This window comes from Coregonus clupeaformis, chromosome 14, assembly GCF_020615455.1.
Source record: "Coregonus clupeaformis isolate EN_2021a chromosome 14, ASM2061545v1, whole genome shotgun sequence".
In the NCBI taxonomy this organism is placed as follows: Eukaryota; Metazoa; Chordata; class Actinopteri; order Salmoniformes; family Salmonidae; genus Coregonus; species Coregonus clupeaformis.
This window is the reverse complement of record NC_059205.1, coordinates 10,342,717-10,364,438: the sequence shown is the minus strand read 5'-3', so window position 1 is coordinate 10,364,438 and position 21,722 is coordinate 10,342,717. Positions and strand designations below refer to the sequence as shown.

At 41.2% G+C, this 21,722-nt stretch overlaps 1 protein-coding gene across 1 annotated transcript in view; it reads right to left on the bottom strand.

Moving 5' to 3' along the window:
• myo7bb (myosin VIIBb) overlaps window positions 1-13,257 on the bottom strand; it is a 34,158-nt gene extending 20,901 nt beyond the window's left edge. Inside the window, exons 1-19 of the mRNA XM_041895711.1 lie at window positions 12,834-13,257; window positions 12,337-12,373; window positions 11,606-11,707; window positions 10,685-10,837; window positions 10,181-10,365; window positions 9,872-9,993; window positions 9,315-9,457; window positions 8,663-8,776; window positions 6,664-6,817; window positions 6,370-6,446; window positions 6,116-6,235; window positions 5,660-5,802; window positions 5,292-5,502; window positions 5,070-5,205; window positions 4,775-4,944; window positions 4,202-4,345; window positions 3,813-3,971; window positions 3,581-3,673; window positions 1,846-1,940 (exon numbers count right to left, since the gene is read on the bottom strand). Of these exons, the coding sequence (XP_041751645.1) occupies window positions 1,846-1,940; window positions 3,581-3,673; window positions 3,813-3,971; window positions 4,202-4,345; window positions 4,775-4,944; window positions 5,070-5,205; window positions 5,292-5,502; window positions 5,660-5,802; window positions 6,116-6,235; window positions 6,370-6,446; window positions 6,664-6,817; window positions 8,663-8,776; window positions 9,315-9,457; window positions 9,872-9,993; window positions 10,181-10,365; window positions 10,685-10,837; window positions 11,606-11,707; window positions 12,337-12,354 (2,339 nt within the window). The 5' untranslated portion in view covers window positions 12,355-12,373; window positions 12,834-13,257. The remainder of the gene's footprint in view (window positions 1-1,845; window positions 1,941-3,580; window positions 3,674-3,812; window positions 3,972-4,201; window positions 4,346-4,774; window positions 4,945-5,069; window positions 5,206-5,291; window positions 5,503-5,659; window positions 5,803-6,115; window positions 6,236-6,369; window positions 6,447-6,663; window positions 6,818-8,662; window positions 8,777-9,314; window positions 9,458-9,871; window positions 9,994-10,180; window positions 10,366-10,684; window positions 10,838-11,605; window positions 11,708-12,336; window positions 12,374-12,833) is intronic.
• Between the last annotated feature and the right edge of the window lie 8,465 nt (window positions 13,258-21,722).

Here is a 21,722-nt window from a genome sequence, read left to right as displayed (position 1 = left end):
AATTAGCCGCCGAAATTGTAGCAACCCCTATTACTAGCCTGTTCAACCTCTCTTTCGTATCATCTGAGATCCCCAGAGATTGGAAAGCTGCCGCGGTCATCCCCCTCTTCAAAGTGGGTGACACTCTAGATCCAAACTGTTACAGACCTATATCCCTCCTGCCCTGCCTTTCGAAAGTATTTGAAAGCCAAGTTAACAAACAGATCACCGACCATTTCGAATCCCACCGTACCTTCTCCGCTATGCAATCTGGTTTCCGAGCTGGTCATGGGTGCACCTCAGCCACGCTAAAGGTCCTAAACGATATTATAACCGCGATCGATAAAAGACAGTACTGTGCAGCCGTCTTCATCGACCTGGCCAAGGCTTTCGACTCTGTCAATCACCGCATTCTAATTGGCAGACTAAATAGCCTTGGTTTCTCAAAATGACTGCATCGCTTGGTTCACCAACTACTTCTCAGATAGAGTTCAATGTGTCAAATCGGAGGGCCTGTTGTCTGGACCTCTGGCAGTCTCTATGGGGGTGCCACAGGGTTCAATTCTCGGGCCGACTCTATTCTCTGTGTATATCAATGATGTCGCTCTTGCTGTTGGTGACTCTCAGATCCACCTCTACGCAGACGACACCATTTTGTATACATCTGGCCCTTCATTGGACACTGTGTTAACAAACCTCCAAACAAGCTTCAATGCCATACAACACTCCTTCCGTAGCCTCCAACTGCTCTTAAACGCTAGTAAAACTAAATGCATGCTCTTCAATCGAACGCTGCTTGCACCCGCCTGCCCGACTAGAATCACTACTCTCGGCGGGTCTGACTTAGAATATGTGGACAACTACAAATACCTAGGTGTCTCGTTAGACCGTAAACTCTCCTTCCAGACTCACATTAAGCATCTCCAATCCAAAGTTAAATCTAGAATCAGCTTCCTATTTCGCAACAAAGCCTCCTTCACTCATGCTGCCAAACATGCCCTTGTAAAACTGACTATCCTACCGATCCTTGACTTCGGCAATGTCATTTACAAAATAGCCTCCAACACTCAACTCAGCAAATTGGATGTAGTCTATCACAGTGTCATCCGTTTTGTCACCAAAGCCCCATATACTACCCACCATTGTGACCTGTACGCTCTCCTTGGCTGGCCCTCACTACATATTCGTCGCCAAACCCACTGGCTCCAGGTCATCTATAAATCACTGCTAGGCAAATCCCTGCCTTATCTTAGCTCATTGGTCACCATAGCAACACCCACCCGTAGTATGCGCTCCAGCAGGTATATCTCACTGGTCATCCCCAAAGCCAACAACTCCTTTGGCCGCCATTCCTTCTAGTTCTCTGTTGCTAATGACTGGAACGAACTGCAAAAATCTCTGAAGCTGGAGACACTTATCTCCCTCACTAACTTTAAGCATCAGTTGTCAGAGCAGCTTACCGATCACTGCACCTGTACACAGCCCATCTGTAATTAGCCCACCCAACTACCTCATCCTCATATTGTTATTTATTTTGCTAATTTGCACCCCAGTATCTCTATTTGCACATCATCTTCTGCACATCTATCATTCCAGTGTTAATACTAAATTGTAATTATTTTGCACTATGGCCTATTTATTGCCTTACCTCCATAACTTACTACATTTGAACACACTGTATATAGATTTTCTATTGTGTTATTGACTGTATGTTTTGTTTTACCCCATATGTAACTCTGTTTTTATCGCACTGCTTTGCTTTATCTTGGCCAGGTCGCAGTTGTAAATGAGAACTTGTTCTCAACTGGCTTACCTGGTTAAATAAATAAAATAAAAAAGCTGTGTGTCTCAGTGTTCCTCCCCTACCTGTCTCTGTGGCCAAGAATGACCCTCTGGATGATGAGGGCTTTCCTGTTGAGCTCTCGCTCTCTCTCCCGCTCCAGTAGGGAGTCATGGGCATCCTGAATGGGAAGAGGGTGGAGACAGGTTATAGAGGATTAATGTGAACCTTTTCAAAAAGGGAGACCAACATCATTGTAACATATTCAAATTGCTTTAAGTGACATTTGGGATTACATCATTGCTGTTACAACATTACCAATGTTTGTGGTTGTCTAGTGTGGTGGGGTATATCTTAGCTAAAACCTGCTAAGCCATAATGTGGACACCACTGAGCCGGCGAGGGATATGGCTTGAAAACGTGCCTCAATTCAGGGACTGACATATGGAGAAGATTGAAATACTGCTAGTCTCTGCTAGCCTTTGGTTTAGTCTCTGCTAGCCTTTGGTTTAGTCTCTGCTAGCCTTTGGTTTAGTCTCTGCTAGCCTTTGGTTTAGTCTCGCTAGCCTTTGGTTTAGTCTCTGCTAGCCTTTGGTTTAGTCTCGCTAGCCTTTGGTTTAGTCTCGCTAGCCTTTGGTTTAGTCTCGCTAGCCTTTGGTTTAGTCTCTGCTAGCCTTTGGTTTAGTCTCTGCTAGCCTTTGGTTTAGTCTCGCTAGCCTTTGGTTTAGTCTCTGCTAGCCTTTGGTTTAGTCTCTGCTAGCCTTTGGTTTAGTCTCGCTAGCCTTTGGTTTAGTCTCGCTAGCCTTTGGTTTAGTCTCTGCTAGCCTTTGGTTTAGTCTCTGCTAGCCTTTGGTTTAGTCTCTGCTAGCCTTTGGTTTAGTCTCTGCTAGCCTTTGGTTTAGTCTCGCTAGCCTTTGGTTTCTGCTAGCCTTTGGTTTAGTCTCTGCTAGCCTTTGGTTTAGTCTCTGCTAGCCTTTGGTTTAGTCTCGCTAGCCTTTGGTTTAGTCTCTGCTAGCCTTTGGTTTAGTCTCGCTAGCCTTTGGTTTCGTTTCTGCTAGCCTTTGGTTTAGTCTCTGCTAGCCTTTGGTTTAGTCTCTGCTAGCCTTTGGTTTAGTCTCTGCTAGCCTTTGGTTTAGTCTCTGCTAGCCTTTGGTTTAGTCTCGCTAGCCTTTGGTTTAGTCTCTGCTAGCCTTTGGATTAGTCTCGCTAGCCTTTGGTTTAGTCTCTGCTAGCCTTTGGTTTAGTCTCTGCTAGCCTTTGGTTTAGTCTCGCTAGCCTTTGGTTTAGTCTCGCTTTAGTCTCGCTAGCCTTTGGTTTAGTCTCGCTAGCCTTTGGTTTAGTCTCTGCTAGCCTTTGGTTTAGTCTCGCTAGCCTTTGGTTTAGTCTCGCTAGCCTTTGGTTTAGTCTCGCTAGCCTTTGGTTTAGTCTCTGCTAGCCTTTGGTTTAGTCTCGCTAGCCTTTGGTTTAGTCTCGCTAGCCTTTGGTTTAGTCTCTGCTAGCCTTTGGTTTAGTCTCGCTAGCCTTTGGTTTAGTCTCGCTAGCCTTTGGTTTAGTCTCGCTAGCCTTTGGTTTAGTCTCTGCTAGCCTTTGGTTTAGTCTCGCTAGCCTAGCATAAAGACGAAAAAGGGCAATTTAATTAAAAACGAGCAGTATTTCAATCTTCTCCATTTGTCAGTTTGGATAATGGGATAACTAGGAGTACAGCATCATCTTCCATCCCTGCATTGAAGTACATTTTCACGCCATATCCCTCGCCGGCTCAGTGGCGTCCACATTATGGCTTAGAATCGTTTAGACTAGAAAATCTAGGTTTAACTGCACCTTTAGGAAGATCTTAGTCGTGCCGATCTTCCAGTCGTCCTGTCCTGTGATCACGGCCTTGCAGATGGCATTACAGCAGGCTGATGCTGACTCCTGGGTTAGGAGAGGGAGGAGGATATTGGGAACCATAACCACAAAACTAAAAGCAATGACAACTTTGGAGCTTTGAATGCTAACAAATATCATCGTCATTATCATCATCTTCATCATATTCTAAATAATAATGTCTTACAGTTTTGGGGTCACAGACGGTTGTCTTCAGGAGCACTCTGTACCGCTGCAGAAACTGCTTGAACGTGTGACGGATTGGATATCCCAGTTTCCGGATTCTGATGGTATCAATCATTCCAGAATACCGCAGCTGACGTATGCACAGGTCTCTGTCAAAAACCTGAGGAAGACATAGACATTCATAAGCTTGTTCTAGTAGAGTCGAGTGCACTGTAGTATGGAAAATGGGGACTTTAAAAATTTTATGGTGTGAAACTGCCATTCTACCTAATCACATTGTTTCTGTTTTGTGTGAGTTTGATCTCCACCGATTGTGACATTGCACCATAAAAACAATGAATCATGTCTCGCTGTATCTGGCCCAGTACTACAAATGGCTGCCTTATTCACCATGGACTTCTTGTTGTCGTTGGGCTTGAAGCAACGGATGAAGTGGGGCTGGCAGATGGACAGGGCCTTCATGAGGGAGTCCAGGGACTGGCGGAACTGACCGCTCAGCGTAGACACCTGTTTCCTGCCGTCCGTCTGGGCCGCCTTTGCGGAGAAATATCACAATGTGAACTGTGTGGAATTTTGGACCGTTGGCAGTGACTATATCTGTGGGAAAGCCATGTGGAGAAACTGGAATTCCCACAGTGCAATACTTTTTAGATGACCCCAAATCTAACCATTGGGTGTTACCAAAGAACAGATTACTTGATGAAAAATGGATAGATAATGTATGAATAATTCATAATGCTGCTAATCTACATGAAATAAGGAAACCCATAGCTTTTGTTTTTGGTGAATATATACTGAACAAAAATATAAATGCAACACGTTAAGTGTTGGTCCAATGTTTCATGAGCTGAAATAAAAGATCCCAGCAATTGAAATAGTTGCATGTTGCATTTTATATTTTTGTTCAGTGTAGCTAATGGGAGTTAGATGTTCAGAATCCTAATAGCAACAGCAGCTACAAACCCGTAGAGAGCTCTTGGGTGTCATAACGATCCTGTTGTTGCTGGCAGGGTTCTTCACTACATTAGCACTGAACTCCGTCTCAAAGATCTGTCTCAGCAGCTTGTTGGTGGTTGTGTCAATCAACTTGATAATGTCAGAGCTGAGAGTATCTCTGTTCTTCTCCAGGAATCCTGAATGAAAAACATACAGGATCAAATGGTGACTAAAATACACTGTGATGATATATCTGATTGGTCGTATTCGTGTTTCAGCAAATCAACTAATATTTTATGTGATCCCTTTGTCTTCTGGTTACCTCTTGAGTCATAGCGAACAACCCCAGCAAAATGGCGGATCCCAAACTCCATGTCGTGGGTGTTCTTAGATGGAATGTAAATGTTGTCCTTGGCATGAACCTGGTTCATCTTGTTCAACATGGTGACATCTGTGCCCTGGAAGAAACATTCAAGGTCACAAACCTCACCAATTCAGACTGCCTCCACAGCATGGTTTATTAGAGGAATTTGAGATTGTTTACCTTGGGAAAGTGGCTCTCCTCATCAATCAGGGCCAACACATTGAGGGGCTTCCCAGCCAGGAGATCAAGGGTATGTGTGTTGTCGTTGAAGGTGATGTTCTTCCAGACGATGTCCTCCTTAGTGTACTCCTCCTGCTCCAGCTTGAACACATGACGCACAAAGAACTGCTGCAGCTGCTCATTGGCAAAGTTGATGCACAGCTGTTCAAAGCTGTGAAAAAGCATGGGGAAAAGGGTTGTGTTATTGACCGGTTGGTTACATAGCATCAGGGAGAGAGCATGAAGGGCATACAAGGTTGTATTAAACTATCTGCATGTTGACTGTCACAAACAAAAGGGAAATTAGTATTTGATATTGACTGGAATACCTGTTTGAGGCAAAGTTCTCAAACCCAAAGATGTCCAGCAAGCCAATGGAGTTACGGACGTATTTGGGACCGTTGGTGGGAGTTTTATGGATGGCACTGTTGATTCTCCCAACGATCCAGATAAATAGTTTGCCATATATTGCCTGATGAAATCATGACACAAACAACACACATACCCTATAGAATATGGAATACAGAATATAGAATACAGAATATGGAATATAGAATATGGAATATAGAATATGGACCAAATCCTAGAGCGCTTAACTCAACAATCAAGTAAATCATGCACTGATGTCAATGGAAGACTTGAGTTACGTCCATTCGCCCACGGATCTTAAGGAAGGATTCAGGCCTATGTGCCTTGGTGAATGACTGTTGTCTTCCCTCTTGTTTCAGGAGGTAGCCTACTTTATATCGTGCCTTGGCACCTTCAAACAGGTGTGGCATCATTACCTTAACGAAGGCGTCCCTGCAGTCGGCTGCCTGTTCAGAGCTGAGGGGTTTGGACACTCGCTCTCTGTTGGTCATGAAGGAGCGGTAGGTCAGGCTCACACCCAGAGATACAGGCTGCACCTGTAAGGAACATACAGATATATATATATATATATATATATATATGTATAACATATAAATTGTACTGTATATTCATAATATGTTATCACAAAACATACCAGCAAAACATGTAATTGCCAAACAAACATGCCTACCTCCAGCAATTTGGCTGCAATTGTAAAGTGATCCGATGAACTGACATCAGAGCTCTCCATGTTATCCAAGATGGAGGCTGTAAGGCAAATAAACAAAAGAAAACTTGGTCAATCAGAGCTTTCACATTAAAAATAAACTAACAACAACAAAAACACCTCAACATTCAAGTATTTCAGGATCTCAAGAAATGTGGCCATTTGGGTTGGAGGGGATTGGGTGATGACAATGCCCAGGTCATATTCCCCAAGAACATACACTCAGACATCAGGTCATAGACCCAGAGAGGACCCCACCTTCAAAGCTGACATTGCCCAAGTGGAGTAGTGCAGAAAGCAGCTTGAGGATCTCCCAGCAGTGGGTCTCGGTAAAGGTGAGGATCTTCAGGGCCGTGCGGATACGGGTGTAGTCCTTAGCATCGTCACGTCCATCGCAGACAATACAGTCACCCTATAGAACACAGGGTCTAAGGTTATACAGTTGCCTTCAAAAAGTATTCAATTCCCTTGACTTATTCCACATTTTGTTGTGTTACAGCCTGAATTTAAAATGGATTAAGTTGAGATTGGTCCTCTGTAGCTCAACTGGTAGAGCACGGCGCTTGTAACGCCAAGGTAGTGGGTTCGATCCCCGGGACCACCCATACACAAAAATGTATGCACGCATGACTGTAAGTCGCTTTGGATAAAAGCGTCTGCTAAATGGCATATTATATTATTATTATTATTGTGTGTCACTGGCATACACACAATACCCCACAATGTCAAAGTAGAATTATGTTTTTATAATTTTTTACAAATTAATTAAAAATAAAAGCTGACATTTCTTGAGTCAATAACTATTCAACCCCTTTGTTATGGCAAGCCTAAATAAGTTCAGGAGTAAAAATATGCTTAACAAGTCACATAATAGGTTGCACGGACTCACTCTGTGGGCAATAATAGTGTTTAACATGATGTTTGAATGACTACCTCATCTCTGTACCCCACACATACAATTATCTGTAAGGTCCCTCAGTCGAGAAGGGAATTTCAAACACAGATTCAACCACAAAAACCAGGGAGGTTTTCCAATGCCTCGCAAAGAAGGTCACCTATTGGTAGATGGGTATAAAGTTATTAATTACATTTTGGATGGTGTATCAATACACACAGTCACTACAAAGATACAGGCGTCTATCCTAACTCAGTTGCTGGAGAGGAAGGAATCCGCTCAGGAATTCCACCATGAGGCCACTGGTGACTTTAAAACAGTTACAGAGTTTAATGGATGTCAACAACATTGTAGTTACTCCACAATACTAAGCTAAATGACAGAGCGAAAAGAAGGAAGCCTGTACAGAAGAAAAGTATTCCAAAACATGCATCCTGTTTGCAATAAAGCAATGCAAAAAATGTGGCTAAGAAATTAACTTTATGTCTTGAACACAAAGAGTTATGTTAGGGGCAAATCCAACAAACCACATCACTACCACTCTTCATAATTTCAAGCATGGTGGTGGCTGCATCATGTTATGGGTATGCTTGTCATCGGCAAGGTCTAGGGAGTTTTTTTAAATAAAAAGAAACGGAATAGAGCTAAGCACAGGCAAAATCCTAGAGGAAAACCTGGTTCAGTCTGCTTTCCAACAGACACTGGGAGACAAATTCACCTTTCAGCAGGACAACAACCTAAAACACAAGGCCAAATATAAACTGGAGTTGCTTACCAAGACGACATTAAAAGTTCCTGAGTGGCCTAGTTACAGTTTTGACTTAAATCAGCTTGAAAATCTATGGCAAGACTTGAAGATGGCTGTCTTGTAATGATCAACAAAGTTTGAAGAATGTTTAAAATAATAATATGCAAATATTGTACAATCCAGGTGTGCAAAGCTCTTAGAGACTTACCCAGAAAGACTCAAAGCTGTAATCGCTGCCAGAGGTGATTCTAACATGTATTGACTCAGAGGTGTGAATATTTATGTTATTGAGATATTTCTGTATTTCATTTTCAATACACATTTCTAAAAACATATTTTCACTTTGTCAATATGGAGTATTGTGTGTAGATGGGTAAGAAAAACAACAACAATTTAATCCATTTTGAATTCAGGCTGTAACACAACAAAATGTGGAATAAGTCAAGGGGTATGAATACTTTCTGAAGGTACTGTAAATTAAAACTAGACGTTGAACTGACGTCTGTGCCCAGTGGACAATTACTTAGTTGTACCCAGTAAAAATGTAATGTATTAATGAGGTAGATGTATAAATGGGAGTAAGTGGTAATGTTTTAGCAGTCTAGTGCTATTACCCTCTTGAGGTAGCTGAATTCAGAGGCATCTCCCAAACACAGATTTGTTTTCTGTTCTGTTGTCACCCCCGCTAACATGCAGTAGAATATGTGGTAGTTCCGCTCCTCCATGGCCTAGGGTTCATTAGTAAAAATTAACAGTAGTGTTACATATATCAATATATCAAAATCTCATTAATTAAACCTTTTTGCCTACAATGGATTTTGTCCTCTTCCAAGTACGAACACACGTAAATTAGACTTAAATTAGACAAACCTGTTGTTTACCAGAGATAGTTGAGATGGTTTTGGAATCAATTCACTTTATGAAGCAATTAGCTATGACATTTCGTCATGTTCTGCATGTTATTATAAACTGGGTGGTTCGAGCCCTGAATGCTGATTCGCTGACAGCCGTGGTATATCAGACCGTATACCACGGGTATGACAAAACACTTATTTTTACTGCTCGATTTACGTTGGTAAACAGTTTATAATAGCAATAAGGCACCTCAGGAGTTTGTGAGATATGGCCAATATACCACAGCTAAGGGCTGTGTCCAGGCACTCCGCGTTGCGTCGTGCTTTAGAACAGCCCTTAGCCGTGGTATATTGGCCATATACCCCCCGGGCCTTATTGCTTAATTAAAAGATACTGCCTTTGCTGCCCCACCTGATGGCAGACACGAGACTTCTCCAGTAAGTACTGTTCCAGGCGAGCCCCTTCGATGACGCCATCTTTGTTGAAGAAGATTTCCACGTATTTCCCAAAGCGACTGGAGTTGTCATTGCGAATTGTTTTGGCATTCCCAAATGCTGGGGGGATGCAGGAATAGGAAGGTTGTCATGAGTAACAACAATTACGATAGTGTGTGTGCATGTGTAGAAACACAGATCCCTCTTACTCTCATAGACATGTATGTGTGTACGTGTGTCCGTGTGAGAGAGAGAGAGAGAGAGAGACAAAGAGAGAGAGAGAGAGAGAGACACACAGAGAGAGAGAGAGACAAAGAGAGACACAGAGAGAGAGACAGAGAGAGAGAGAGAGAGAGAGAGAGAGAGAGAGAGAGAGAGAGAGAGAGAGAGAGAGAGAGAGAGAGGGAGAGAGAGAGAGAGAGAAAGAGAGAGAGAGAGAGAGAGAGAGGAGAGAGAGAGAGAGGAGAGAGAGACAAAGAGAGAGGAAGATAGACGTACCGTAGAGAAAAATATCTTAATCAGTAAAGAGCCTACCTTCTAGTATAGGGTTCGCCTCCAATATCTGCTGCTCTATCCAGGAATGCTGTCCACTTACTGCAGCCAGGAACTGAAGGACCAGCTTGGTATTCTCAGTCTTCCCTGCACCAGACTCCCCACTGACAGAAAAAAGAGAGAGACAGTCCATCAGTTCTTGGATTTCAGGTGTAAATCCAGTGTAAATGTCAATGTAAAAAGTAGGACTGAACCCCTCCAAACAGCATCTTCAAACATATTCTGCTTTGGTTTCCTAATGCTCAACGGAATGACTTGGGTGTCTGACAAGTGGAATGCTGCCAGTCTAACCTGATGATACAGCACTGGTTTCGGTTGTGGCGGCGCATGTTGAAGTAGCAGGTATCTGCGATGGCAAAGACGTGCGGGGGCAGCTCGCCCAGCCTACGCCCGTGGTACAGCCTCACCTGGTCGGCTGTGTAGATAGGAAGCTCCTGGTAAGGGTTGACTGCCACCAGCACAGAACCTATGTAGGTCTGGGCACAAGACATTAACAGAGGTTTAGGCTTGTGCAGCCCACTTTTTTGGGGGGCACCACATCAATAATTCTGTGAACGTCTTTCATACATTTTTCATATTTCTTCTGCTTGTTTTCAACATAAACAAAATAGTCCAACATCCATAGCATAGAAAGGGTCTGAATGTACAGCAAGCATGTGTAGGAGCGGTGATGGGTGTGTTGGTACGGAGATGGGTTACACCAATATGTTAGCTTCAAAAGATTCAGAACATCAAGACCAAACCTTTTATCTTACACCAAGCATTATGGGTAGTGTAGTACAATAGGGGACTCACATAGATGACGCCTTGCCTGTGTCGGACCAGCAGGTTCCTGAGGAGCCCGGCCTCGTTGAGGTCCCCCAGGCGGATCATGTCATCCACCCCCTCCACCGAGGTGGGGTGCATCACCCTGATGGAGTCCTCCTCCTTCTGGGAGAGCTTGTATTCCTGGGAATGTTCCAGGGAAAATACACAGAACTTTAGGTACAGATTGACCCATTGACATCAATATTGGATTTGTTAGACATCTTCAGTTACATGACGTCACTTTGTGTGGTCTGAAGGTCTGAAAACGTTGTTTTTGTTTTTAATTGTCCATGGAAGTATGATAAACAACATTCTAGAGTAGCAGTGCAGAATGAAAGATCATTGTCCATGGAAGTATGACAAACAACGTTCTAGATTAGCAGTGCAGAATGCAAGATCATTGTCCATGGAAGTATGATAAACAACGTTCTAGATTAGCAGTGCAGAATGCAAGATCATTGTCCATGGAAGTATGATAAACAACGTTCTAGAGTAGCAGTGCAGAATGCAAGATCATTGTCCATGGAAGTATGATAAACAACGTTCTAGAGTAGCAGTGCAGAATGCAAGATCATTGTCCATGGAAGTATGACAAACAACGTTCTAGAGTAGCAGTGCAGAATGCAAGATCATTGTCCATGGAAGTATGATAAACAACGTTCTAGAGTAGCAGTGCAGAATGGAAAGGTACAGTAAAAAGACAATGATAAACAAATGTTGTTAACGTTCTAGACCCCCCAGTTGACAATCACTGTTCTAGAGTATGTAACTTGTAAATTAGATAGTAGTTCCATAGATTATTCCCTAAAGTGATTGACTTAGATCTTGAGCTAATTTGAGACCAACAGTACATAAAAAAACAGACACACAATTCAATACAATACAAGTATAATGAAGTGCCACGGTCACCTTTCCTTCATCGTCCACCAGCAGATGGTGTCCAGTGTCGGTCACTTTGACCCGGGCGCCGATGGGCACCCCGATACCAGAGTCCACCCACACCCACTCACCCTGGGAGCAAGAAGCTCAGTGGGTCAGGGCCATACATTTGAAAGGACGCAGCTTTCACCCTTACATTCAAAAGCTTGTTATTCAATTAAAGAAAGGATAGCGTGCACACACCTATTGCAAGAAACTCCATCACACTGGTGACCTTAGGTTCATTGTGTAAGATCCAATAAATTGTTTGTGGAGCATCTAAGATTGCCAGTGTGCTAAAGCTTACAATTCAACATAGGTATTTTATGGCCCAGATCTGTTTATGCTGTCTTGCCAACTCCTTCAGGCATGACAATGACCATAGCAGATGACTATACAGTGCAAACAGATTTGATACCGGACTAGGGATTTTTCCATTTCAAGACATTTCCTGAATTGAATGGCAATGGCATTGTCCCCAAACCCTAGATCGATCACATTCAGACATAATGTCAGAGACAATTCCTATTCTGGTATCAAATTTGTTTGCGCTGTATAGCCATCTCCTATGGTCATAGTCATGCCCAAAGGAGTTGGAATGACTAGGCAATGGAAGTGCTGATCACGTAACAGTATTCTATTTCAAAAACCTTTATAACCAAAGCACGGCATTCGGGATACATTGATCAAATAGTCAACATAGATCATATTGAGGAGCTTACCTTTCTTAACATCACCATGATAGAACCCTCCTATTTCCTAAATTCAAGAAACAAGAGAGACACAAGTCATGCATTTTCTAAATAAATATCTGTGGATTATAACATCACCAGGAGATACTGTGATCTCAATGCCTGTGATCTCAATTTTGTAAGAAAAGATTCCAATGGTGATTATATGGTGACAATGGTGCTCAATATCTACAATCATCCATTCAAACAACATACTATACATGACCAACAATACAGAACTGAAGGCCTTCTATCGCCTTCTAGAAGGACGACTGAAATGACTGCACATCGTTACTCTAAACCGTTCAGTTTACCCACTGGGCACACACTGGTTGAAGCAACATTGTTTTCACGTCATTTCAATTAAATGACATTGAACCAATGTGGAATAGATGTTGAATTGACATCTGTGCCCAGTGGGTAATGACTATTGCCACATTTCATAACCCCACAAAAAATACCACAAAAACACATATCGGCCAACTTACTCGTAGCAACTCAGGTGATGGTCCTCATTGATATCCCAGTTCTTTAGTCCTGTACAGTAGTTGTGGGGCTCATATGTTTGTTAGATGATGTTAACATAATCCTACCAGGATAGCACAAGGAACAAGGAAACGGCTGACACTCCTGGCCCTGACACATCTCCTTTATGGCACTTTGACTTTGATCTGTCATGCTGCAGACTGACTGCTCAAGAAGACCGGAGCAAAGTCGGCTCCTACCCACTCACTCTCCTAGTGCGTTTGGACCAATACGCCCTTCAATTCTGGGCCTGCTTCCAGAAGCTAACCAGTAATTGTGAAAACACCTAAATAATGAATTTCAAAATCTACAAATTGAATTACAGAACATGTTAGATAAGGTTTATGAGCTAGGAGCTCTTATGACGCTATAGTAGTGCTCTTTGGACCTGTGTGTTAATGGCAGTAGACACTGGTCTGGTTTCTGTATTGATACTAAATCAAATCAAATGTTATTGGTTGCATACACATATTTAGTGGATGTTGCTGTCGTTAGATGGCGCCGATGGCTCCATGAACATGGCGACCATGTCTATCGGCGCCATCTTACGACAGTAATAAAGTACTAAATCACTGAGATAGTCATCTTATACAGTACTTGGAGATTGACCCCACCGGACCCCACACCTGCATCACACTGATAATGGTTAGTCAAGGAATTCCCTCTAGTTCAATAAGACCAGTGGTGGAAAAAGTACTAAATTGTCATACTTGAGTAAAAGTAGAGATACCTTAATAGAAAATGACTCAAGTAAAAGTGAAAGTTACCCAGTAAAATACTACTTGAGTAAAAGTCTAAAAGTATTTGGTTTTAAATATACGTAAGTCTCAAAAGTAAATGGAATTGCTAAAATGTACTTAAGTATCAAAAGTAAAAGTATAAACAATTTCAAATTCCTTATAATAAGCAAACCAGACGGCACCATTTTCTTTGTTTTATTTATTGGCGGATAGCCAGGGGAACACTCCAACACTCAGACATAATTTACAAATGAAGCATTTGTGTTTAGTGAGCGCCAGATCAGAGGCAGTAGGGATGACCAGGGATGTTCTCTTGATAAGTGTGTGAATTGGACCATTTTCATGTCAAAATGTAATGAGTACTTTTGGGTGTCAGGGAAAATGTATGGAGTAAAAAGTACATTATTTTCTTTAGGAATGTGGTGAAGTAAATGTAAAAGTAGTCAAAAATATAAAGAGTAAAGTACAGATACCCCAAAAAACTACTTAAGTAGTACTTTAAAGTTTTTTTACTTAAGTACTTTACACCACTGAATAAGATGTGTGCATCACCTCACACACACCGACAGTCATTAGCTGAAAAATAATAAGACATTTGTTTCCTACAATCAGTTCTATTCAAAAAGCACTTTGTATTTTCTCACCGAGCTACAACAAACTACACCGGACTGACAATTGAACCCTGTGGTGCCCCGGAACAAGTATTGTTTGCCGATGATTGTAAAATAGTAATTATTTATTCACTAAACAGAAATTATATGAAACAAATGGGGTCCTGATTAAGGGACAATTTCCTTGTTGAATTAGAAGAAGAAGAAAAAAATCAGTTCTAAACAGCTGATGGCGCACCATATTACATTCAAAATTTATATAACCAATTCAGATAAGGAAATCATAAAGGCATATCAATTTCTTGGATTGCTTATTGGAAACCATGCCAATCCAAAGAGGGAGTGACGCAAACAACTCCCTGTGCCTCTAGTCACTGCCATTACCTTATTTGGTTTGCTGTAACATGGGTTTATGTAAGGTAAAGTAAGCTATGGTATTTACTGTATGTTAGCAATGATATCAGCTGGGTAAAGGACCTGGGCCCAGATTCACAAAACCTTCTTAAGAAGAAATTTCTTCTTAACTGCCATTTTTTCCTTAACTATAGATTTAAGAAGAAAGTTAAGCAAGTTGCTATTCCTCAAAAAGGTTATTGGAAATTTTATTGCGCTATTTCTTATGTTTCTCCTTAAGCAAAAAGTTAAGATGAAATTAGATTCTTGAAAATAAAGTACTTGGAAATGTTCTTAATTCCAAGATAGCTAAACCTTTGTCTTAAACTCAGGGCAGTGAGAGAAAAAGCTCATAAAAGCAATTGAACATGTTTAATTCACTCACAAACTTCATCTGAAAGTTTCAGTATTGATTATTTTAAACCCAAGAACATGTTTTAGAACAGTAATCTCAGTAAGAAATATGCTAACATGATTGCCATTGCTAGATAGATAGATAGCTAAAACGGTTGCTTAGCAACAAACATCTTAAGAATCTGGGCCCTGGGCAAAACAAAAACACTTCTTACACAAAAACGTAAGAAGCTTCTTAAGGAAAAAAATAAGAAGTTCATAAGATAGTTTGTAAGTGCAATTCCTCAACAATATATTCAGATTTAATGATTTTCTTTCGAACTTCTCAAATAGCTTCTTACTAATCTTCTTAAGATATTTGATGCTAGGCAACCGATTTAGCTACAATTGAAGTCGGAAGTTTACATACACCTTAGTAAAATACATTTAAACTCAGTTTTTCACAATTCCTGACATTTAATCCTAGTACAAATTCCCTGTCTTAGGTCAGCTAGGATCACCACTTTATTTTAAGAATGTGAAATGTCAGAATAATAGTAGAGAGAATGATTTATTTCAGCTTTTATTTCTTTCATCACATTCCCAGTGGGTCAGATGTTTACATACACTCAATTAGTATTTGGTAGCATTGCCTTTAAATTGTTTAACTTGGGTCAAACATTTCGGATAGCCTTCCACAAGCTTCCCACAATAAATTGGGTGAATTTTGGCCCATTCCTCCTGACAGAGCTGGTGTAACTGAGTCAGGTTTGTAGGCCTCCTTGCTCGCACACGCTTTTCAGTTCTGCCCACACATTTTCTGTAGGATTGAGGTCAAGGCTTTGTGATGGCCACTCCAATACCTTGACTTTGTTGTCCTTAAGCCATTTTGCCACAACTTTGGAAGTATGCTTGGGGTCATTGTCCATTTGGAAGACCCATTTGCGACCAAGGTTTAACTTCCTGACTGGTGTCTTGAGATGTTGCTTCAATATATCCACATAATTTTCCTTCCTTATGATGCCATCTATTTTGTGAAGTGCACCAGTCCCTCCTGCAGCAAAGCAACCCCACAGCATGATGCTGCCACCCCTGTGCGTCACGGTTGGGATGGTGTTCTTCGGCTTGCAAGCAACCCACTTTTTCCTCCAAACATAACGATGGTCATTATGGCCAAACAGTTGTGCAGTTACAAACCGTAGTCTGGCTTTTTTATGGCGGTTTTGGAGCAGTGGCTTCTTCCTTGCTGAGCGGCCCTTCAGGTTATGTCAATATAGGACTCGTTTTACTGTGGATTTAGATACTTTTGTACCTGTTTCCTCCAGCATCTTCACAAGGTCCTTTGCTGTTGTTCTGGGATTGATTTGCACTTTTCGCACCAAAGTACGTTAATCTCTAGGAGACAGAACACGTCTCCTTCCTGAGCGGTATGACGGCTGCGTGGTCCCATGGTGTTTATACTTGCGTACTATTGTTTGTACAGATGAACGTGGTACCTTCAGGCGTTTGGAAATTGCTCCCAAGGATGAACCAGACTTGTTGAGGTCTACAATTTTGTTTCTGAGGTCTTGGCTGATTTCTTTTGATTTTCCCATGATGTCAAGCAAAGGGGCACTACGTTTGAAGGTAGGTCTTGAAATACATCCACAGGTACACCTCCAATTGACCCCAATGATGTCAATTAGCCTATCAGAAGCTTCTAAAGCCATGAGATCATTTTCTGGAATTTTCCAAGCTGTTTAAAGGCACCGTCAACTTAGTGTATGTAAACCTCTGACCCACTGGAATTGTGATACAGTGAATTATAAGTGAAATAATCTGTCTGTAAACAATTGTTGGAAAAATTACTTGTGTCATGCACAAAGTAGATGTCCTAACCGACTTGTCAAAACTATAGTTTGTTAACAAGAAATTTGTGGAGTGGTTGAAAAACAAGTTTTAATAACTCCAACCTAAGTGTATGTAAACTTCCGATTTCAACTGCAGCTATCTAGCTAGCAATGGCAATCATGTTAGCGTATTTCATACTGAGATTACTGTTCTAAAACATGTTCTTGGGTTTAAAATAATCAATACTGAAACTTTCAGATGAAGGGTGTTGGTAAACATAGGAAGAACCCACTGCTGAAGGAGTCAAGAAAGCCTGATTGAACTTCTCAAAACCCACCTAATAAACCAAAATCCTGGGGGAAATGTTCTGTGGACCAATTCAACAAAATTAGAGCACTTTGGGAATACAGATCAGCACTGTTTAACTGATGGCCAAATGAAGCACTCAATGAACATAACCTCCCTACAATCAAACATGGAGGTTTGATAATGCTGTTGGGTTTCTTTTGCTGCACCTTGAATGTGCGCAAGGCATCATGAAATCATCAGATTATCAGGTGTTTTGTAGTGCAATGTTCAACCCAATGTCCAAAAAACAGGTCTCCATTGAATGTTGTGGGTCTTCCAGCAGGACAACGACCCAGGAATGGTTAAGAGATGCTGGGCTGATATACAGTACCAGTCAAAAGTTTGGACACACCTACTCATTCAAGGGTTTTTCTTTATTTGTTACTATTTTCTACATTGTAGAATAATAGTGAAGATATCAAAACTATGAAATAACACATATGGAATCATGTAGTGACCAACAAAGTGTTAAACAAATTAAAATATATTCTATATTTGAGATTCTTCAAAGTAGCCACCCTTTGCCTTGATGACAGCTTTGCACACGCTTGGCATTCTCTCAACCAGCTTCATGAAGTAGTCACCTGGAATTCATTTCAATTAACAGGTGTGCCTTCTTAAAAGTTAATTTGTGGAATATTTTTCCTTCTTAATGCGTTTGAGCCAATCAGTTGTGTTGTGACAAGGTAGGGGTGGTATACAGAAGATATTCCTATTTTGTAAAAGACAAAGTCCATATTATGGCAAGAACAGCTCAAATAAGCAAAGAGAAATGACAGTCCATCATTACTTTAAGACATGAAGGTCAGTAAATCCGGAAAAACGTTGAAAGTTTCTTCAAGTGCAGTCGCAAAACCATCAAGCGGTATGATGAAACTGGCTCTCATGAGGACCGGCACAGGAAAGGAAGACCCAGAGTTACCCTCTGCTGCAGAGGATAAGTTCATTGCACCTCAGATTGCAGCCCAAATAAATGCTTCACAGAGTTCAAGTAACAGACACATCTCAATATCAACTGTTCAGAGGAGACTGCGTGAATCAGGCCTTCATGGTCGAATTGCTGCAAAGAAACCACTACTAAAGGACACCAATAAGAAGAAGAGACTTGCTTGGGCCAAGAAACACGAGCAATGAACATTAGACCGGTGGAAATCTGTCCTTTGGTCTGATGAGTACAAATTTGAGATTTATGGTTCCAACCGCTGTTACTTTGTGAGACGCAGAGTAGGTGAACGGATGATCTCTGCATGTGTGGTTTCCACCGTGAAGCATGGAGGAGGAGGTGTGATGGTGTGTGGGTGCTTTGCTGGTGACACTGTCAGTGATTTATTTAGAATTCAAGGCACACTTAACCAGCATGGCCCCCACAGCATTCTGCAGCAATACGCCATCCAATCTGGTTTGCGCTTAGTGGGACTATCATTTGTTTTCAACAGGACAATGACCCAAAACACACCTCTAGGCTGTGTAAGGGCTATGTGACCAAGAAGGAGAGTGATGGAGTGCTGCATCAGATGACCTGGCCTCCACAATCACCCAACCTCAACCCAACTGAGATGGTTTGGGATGAGTCGGACCGCAGAGTGAAGGAAAAGCAGCCAACAAGTGCTCAGCATATGTGGGAACTCCTTCAAGACTGTTGGAAAAGCATTCCAGGTAAAGCTGGTTGAGAGAATGCCAAGAGTGTGCAAAGCTGTCGTCAAAGCAAAGAGTGGCTACTTTGAAGAATCTCAAATATAAAATATATATTGATTTGTTTAACACTGTTTTGGTTCCTACATGTGTTATTTCATCATTTTGATGTCTTCACCTTTATTCTACAATGTAGAAAATAGTAAAAATAAAGAAAAACCCTTGAATGAGTAGGTGTGTCCAAACTTTTGACTGGTACTGTACATTGGCATCACCATGAGCAGGCATTGCAAGTACATTAACATTACTGAAGTCACACAAATGGAGCAGGCAGCTTCTCGCATCTATAAAAAAGTTGTCACTATCAATACAAGTCCAAAATATTTCCCTTACATCTGAAACAGAAAAAGGCATTTCTCTCTTAAAGCTTGAATTCTTTGCATGTGAGGCGTAGAAGATATATTATGTTGAACAAGTACAAAGGAAAGAGGTTCTTTATTGTGCGGAATGACCCAATCCTCAATTCCTGTTTTGTCTGTGGCCAGATTATGAAATACAATCACAATCTTTTACAACAGAAATAGCCCTCAAAATAAAATGCTCTGAACATGGTGTTTTTGTTATCATTTCATTGACTACAAATTGTAATTACTTAGTAAAAGGCGAAAGGTTTATTACTTTTTGAAGAGAAACCAGCATTGAAGACAGTGGTGGAAAAAGTACCCAATTGTCATACTTGAGTAAAAGTAAAGATACCTTAATAGCAAATGAATTAAGTAAAAGTCACCCAGTAAAATATTACTTGAGTAAAAGTCTAAAAGTATTTGGTTTTAAATACTGTATACTTAAGTATCAAAAGTAAAAATATAAATAATTTCAAATTCCTTACATTAAGAAAACCAAACAGCACAATTTTCTTGTTTTTATTTTATTCACGGATAGCCAGGGGCAAACTCCAACACTCAGACATGATTTGTCCTGCTAAGCATTCAAAATGTAATGAGTACTTTTGGATGTCAGGGAAAATGTATGGAGTAAAAATAACATTTTCTTTAGGAATGTAGTGAAATATTCAAAAATATAATAGTAAAGTACAGATACCCAAAAAAAAACTACTTAAGTAGTACTTTCAAGTATTTTTACTTAAGTACTGGTTGAAGGTAAATCCAGATGTAATTCCTAATCTGGGCACAGAGACCAAACAGGAGTTGAGAAGTGGGAGTTATACTAGAAATATTACTACTCTATCAACATATTCGATTTGTGAGTTTGAATATGGTATCAAGAGTTAAGGAGTTCCTTGCTACTAGCACCTTAAACATTTGCGGGACATTTATGGTCCTAACACAAATGGCAAAGAATTTGGCTGAGCTTCATGTTATACCTGTAACATGAATTTGCTTTAAAATAGTTATTATAAAGGGTTTATGAAGGCTTCGTTAAACCTTTAAAGTAGTTTATTTAAAGTGGGACCGAGTGTCATACTATGAATTGATGGGAAAAGCACACAAGCTCTTGCAAGGAAGTGACCGCTACCACTAATCAATCAAAGACACTTGCATTGCGACTGAAATGACAAGTTACTGTAAGCTTGACATTCATAGAACAGCTTAATTTAAACTTGTGTTAAACTAAATATAGTTTAAGCCATCTTCACACATTGACTGTGTATATACTTAATAATATTTATCTAAATATGACATAGGGTCAAATCTGCAAAATAAAACGTAATTCATTGCACAGTCTTGGCACTTTTACAGTTAATTTCAAAGCGGTCCAGGCCCTATTTAAATAAAACTGCTTCAGTGCTACTTCACAGCCTTGGCTCCTCGATGGTAATTGAACCATGAACTTAATTCAAATAAAAAAATTGCTTTTCTAATACATACATTATCGGTGTGTGTGTTATCGTAGTATTCACAACGACGTCTCATTGGGCCTCTTGATGACAGGGCTTTATTTCATAGGAGCTCCGTCTGCCCTCAGCTGCACGTCACCCAGACTGAAGATGGAGGACAGACAGGAACAGGACAACCCTTTGTTAGCGACAGAGGACATAAAACAATTACATTCAGTTTGCTTTCAGCTCCTATTTTTGCATGGGTTTGGGCTTCAACACTCTACTGTTTAAGAGAACCTGCTTCAATGTACTAGTGGTCCAGCACCCACAAACAGCATGCATCAGTGCTTCTGTTGTGCGTGCGTATGTATGTCTGTCTGTGTTCTTAACTGCCGTACTTCCCTGGCTCCTGTCTGTGTTCTTAACTGCCGTACTTCCCTGGCTCCTGTCTGTGTTCTTAACTGCCGTACTTCCCTGGCTCCTGTCTGTGTTCTTAACTGCCGTACTTCCCTGGCTCCTGTCTGTGTTCTTAACTGCCGTACTTCCCTGGCTCCTGTCTGTGTTCTTAACTACCATACTTCCCTGGCTCCTGTCTGTGTTCTTAACTGCCGTACTTCCCTGGCTCCTGTCTGTGTTCTTAACTGCTGTACATCCCTGGCTCCTGTCTGTGTTCTTAACTGCTGTACATCCCTGGCTCCTGTCTGTGTTCTTAACTGCTGTACATCCCTGGCTCCTGTCTGTGTTCTTAACTGCCGTACTCCCTGGCTCCTGTCTGTGTTCTTAACTGCCGTACTTCCCTGGCTCCTGTCTGTGTTCTTAACTGCTGTACTTCCCTGGCTCCTGTCTGTGTTCTTAACTGCCGTACTTCCCTGGCTCCTGTCTGTGTTCTTAACTGCCGTACTTCCCTGGCTCCTCCGCAGCCCACACCAGAGTCAACTTCCACCCCCCCACCACCACATTCATTCTGTTCATCCCAAACATTAGAACCACTTCCTGATAATTTACCTGGGTTGTGTTTTATTAGGGCAGGGAACACAAAACGTTTTTAAATGTTTCGCCATGGAAAACGTAAATGAGTGTTTGTTATCCGGGTAGTCCCTCCCTGTTTCAGTCCATATTAAATTT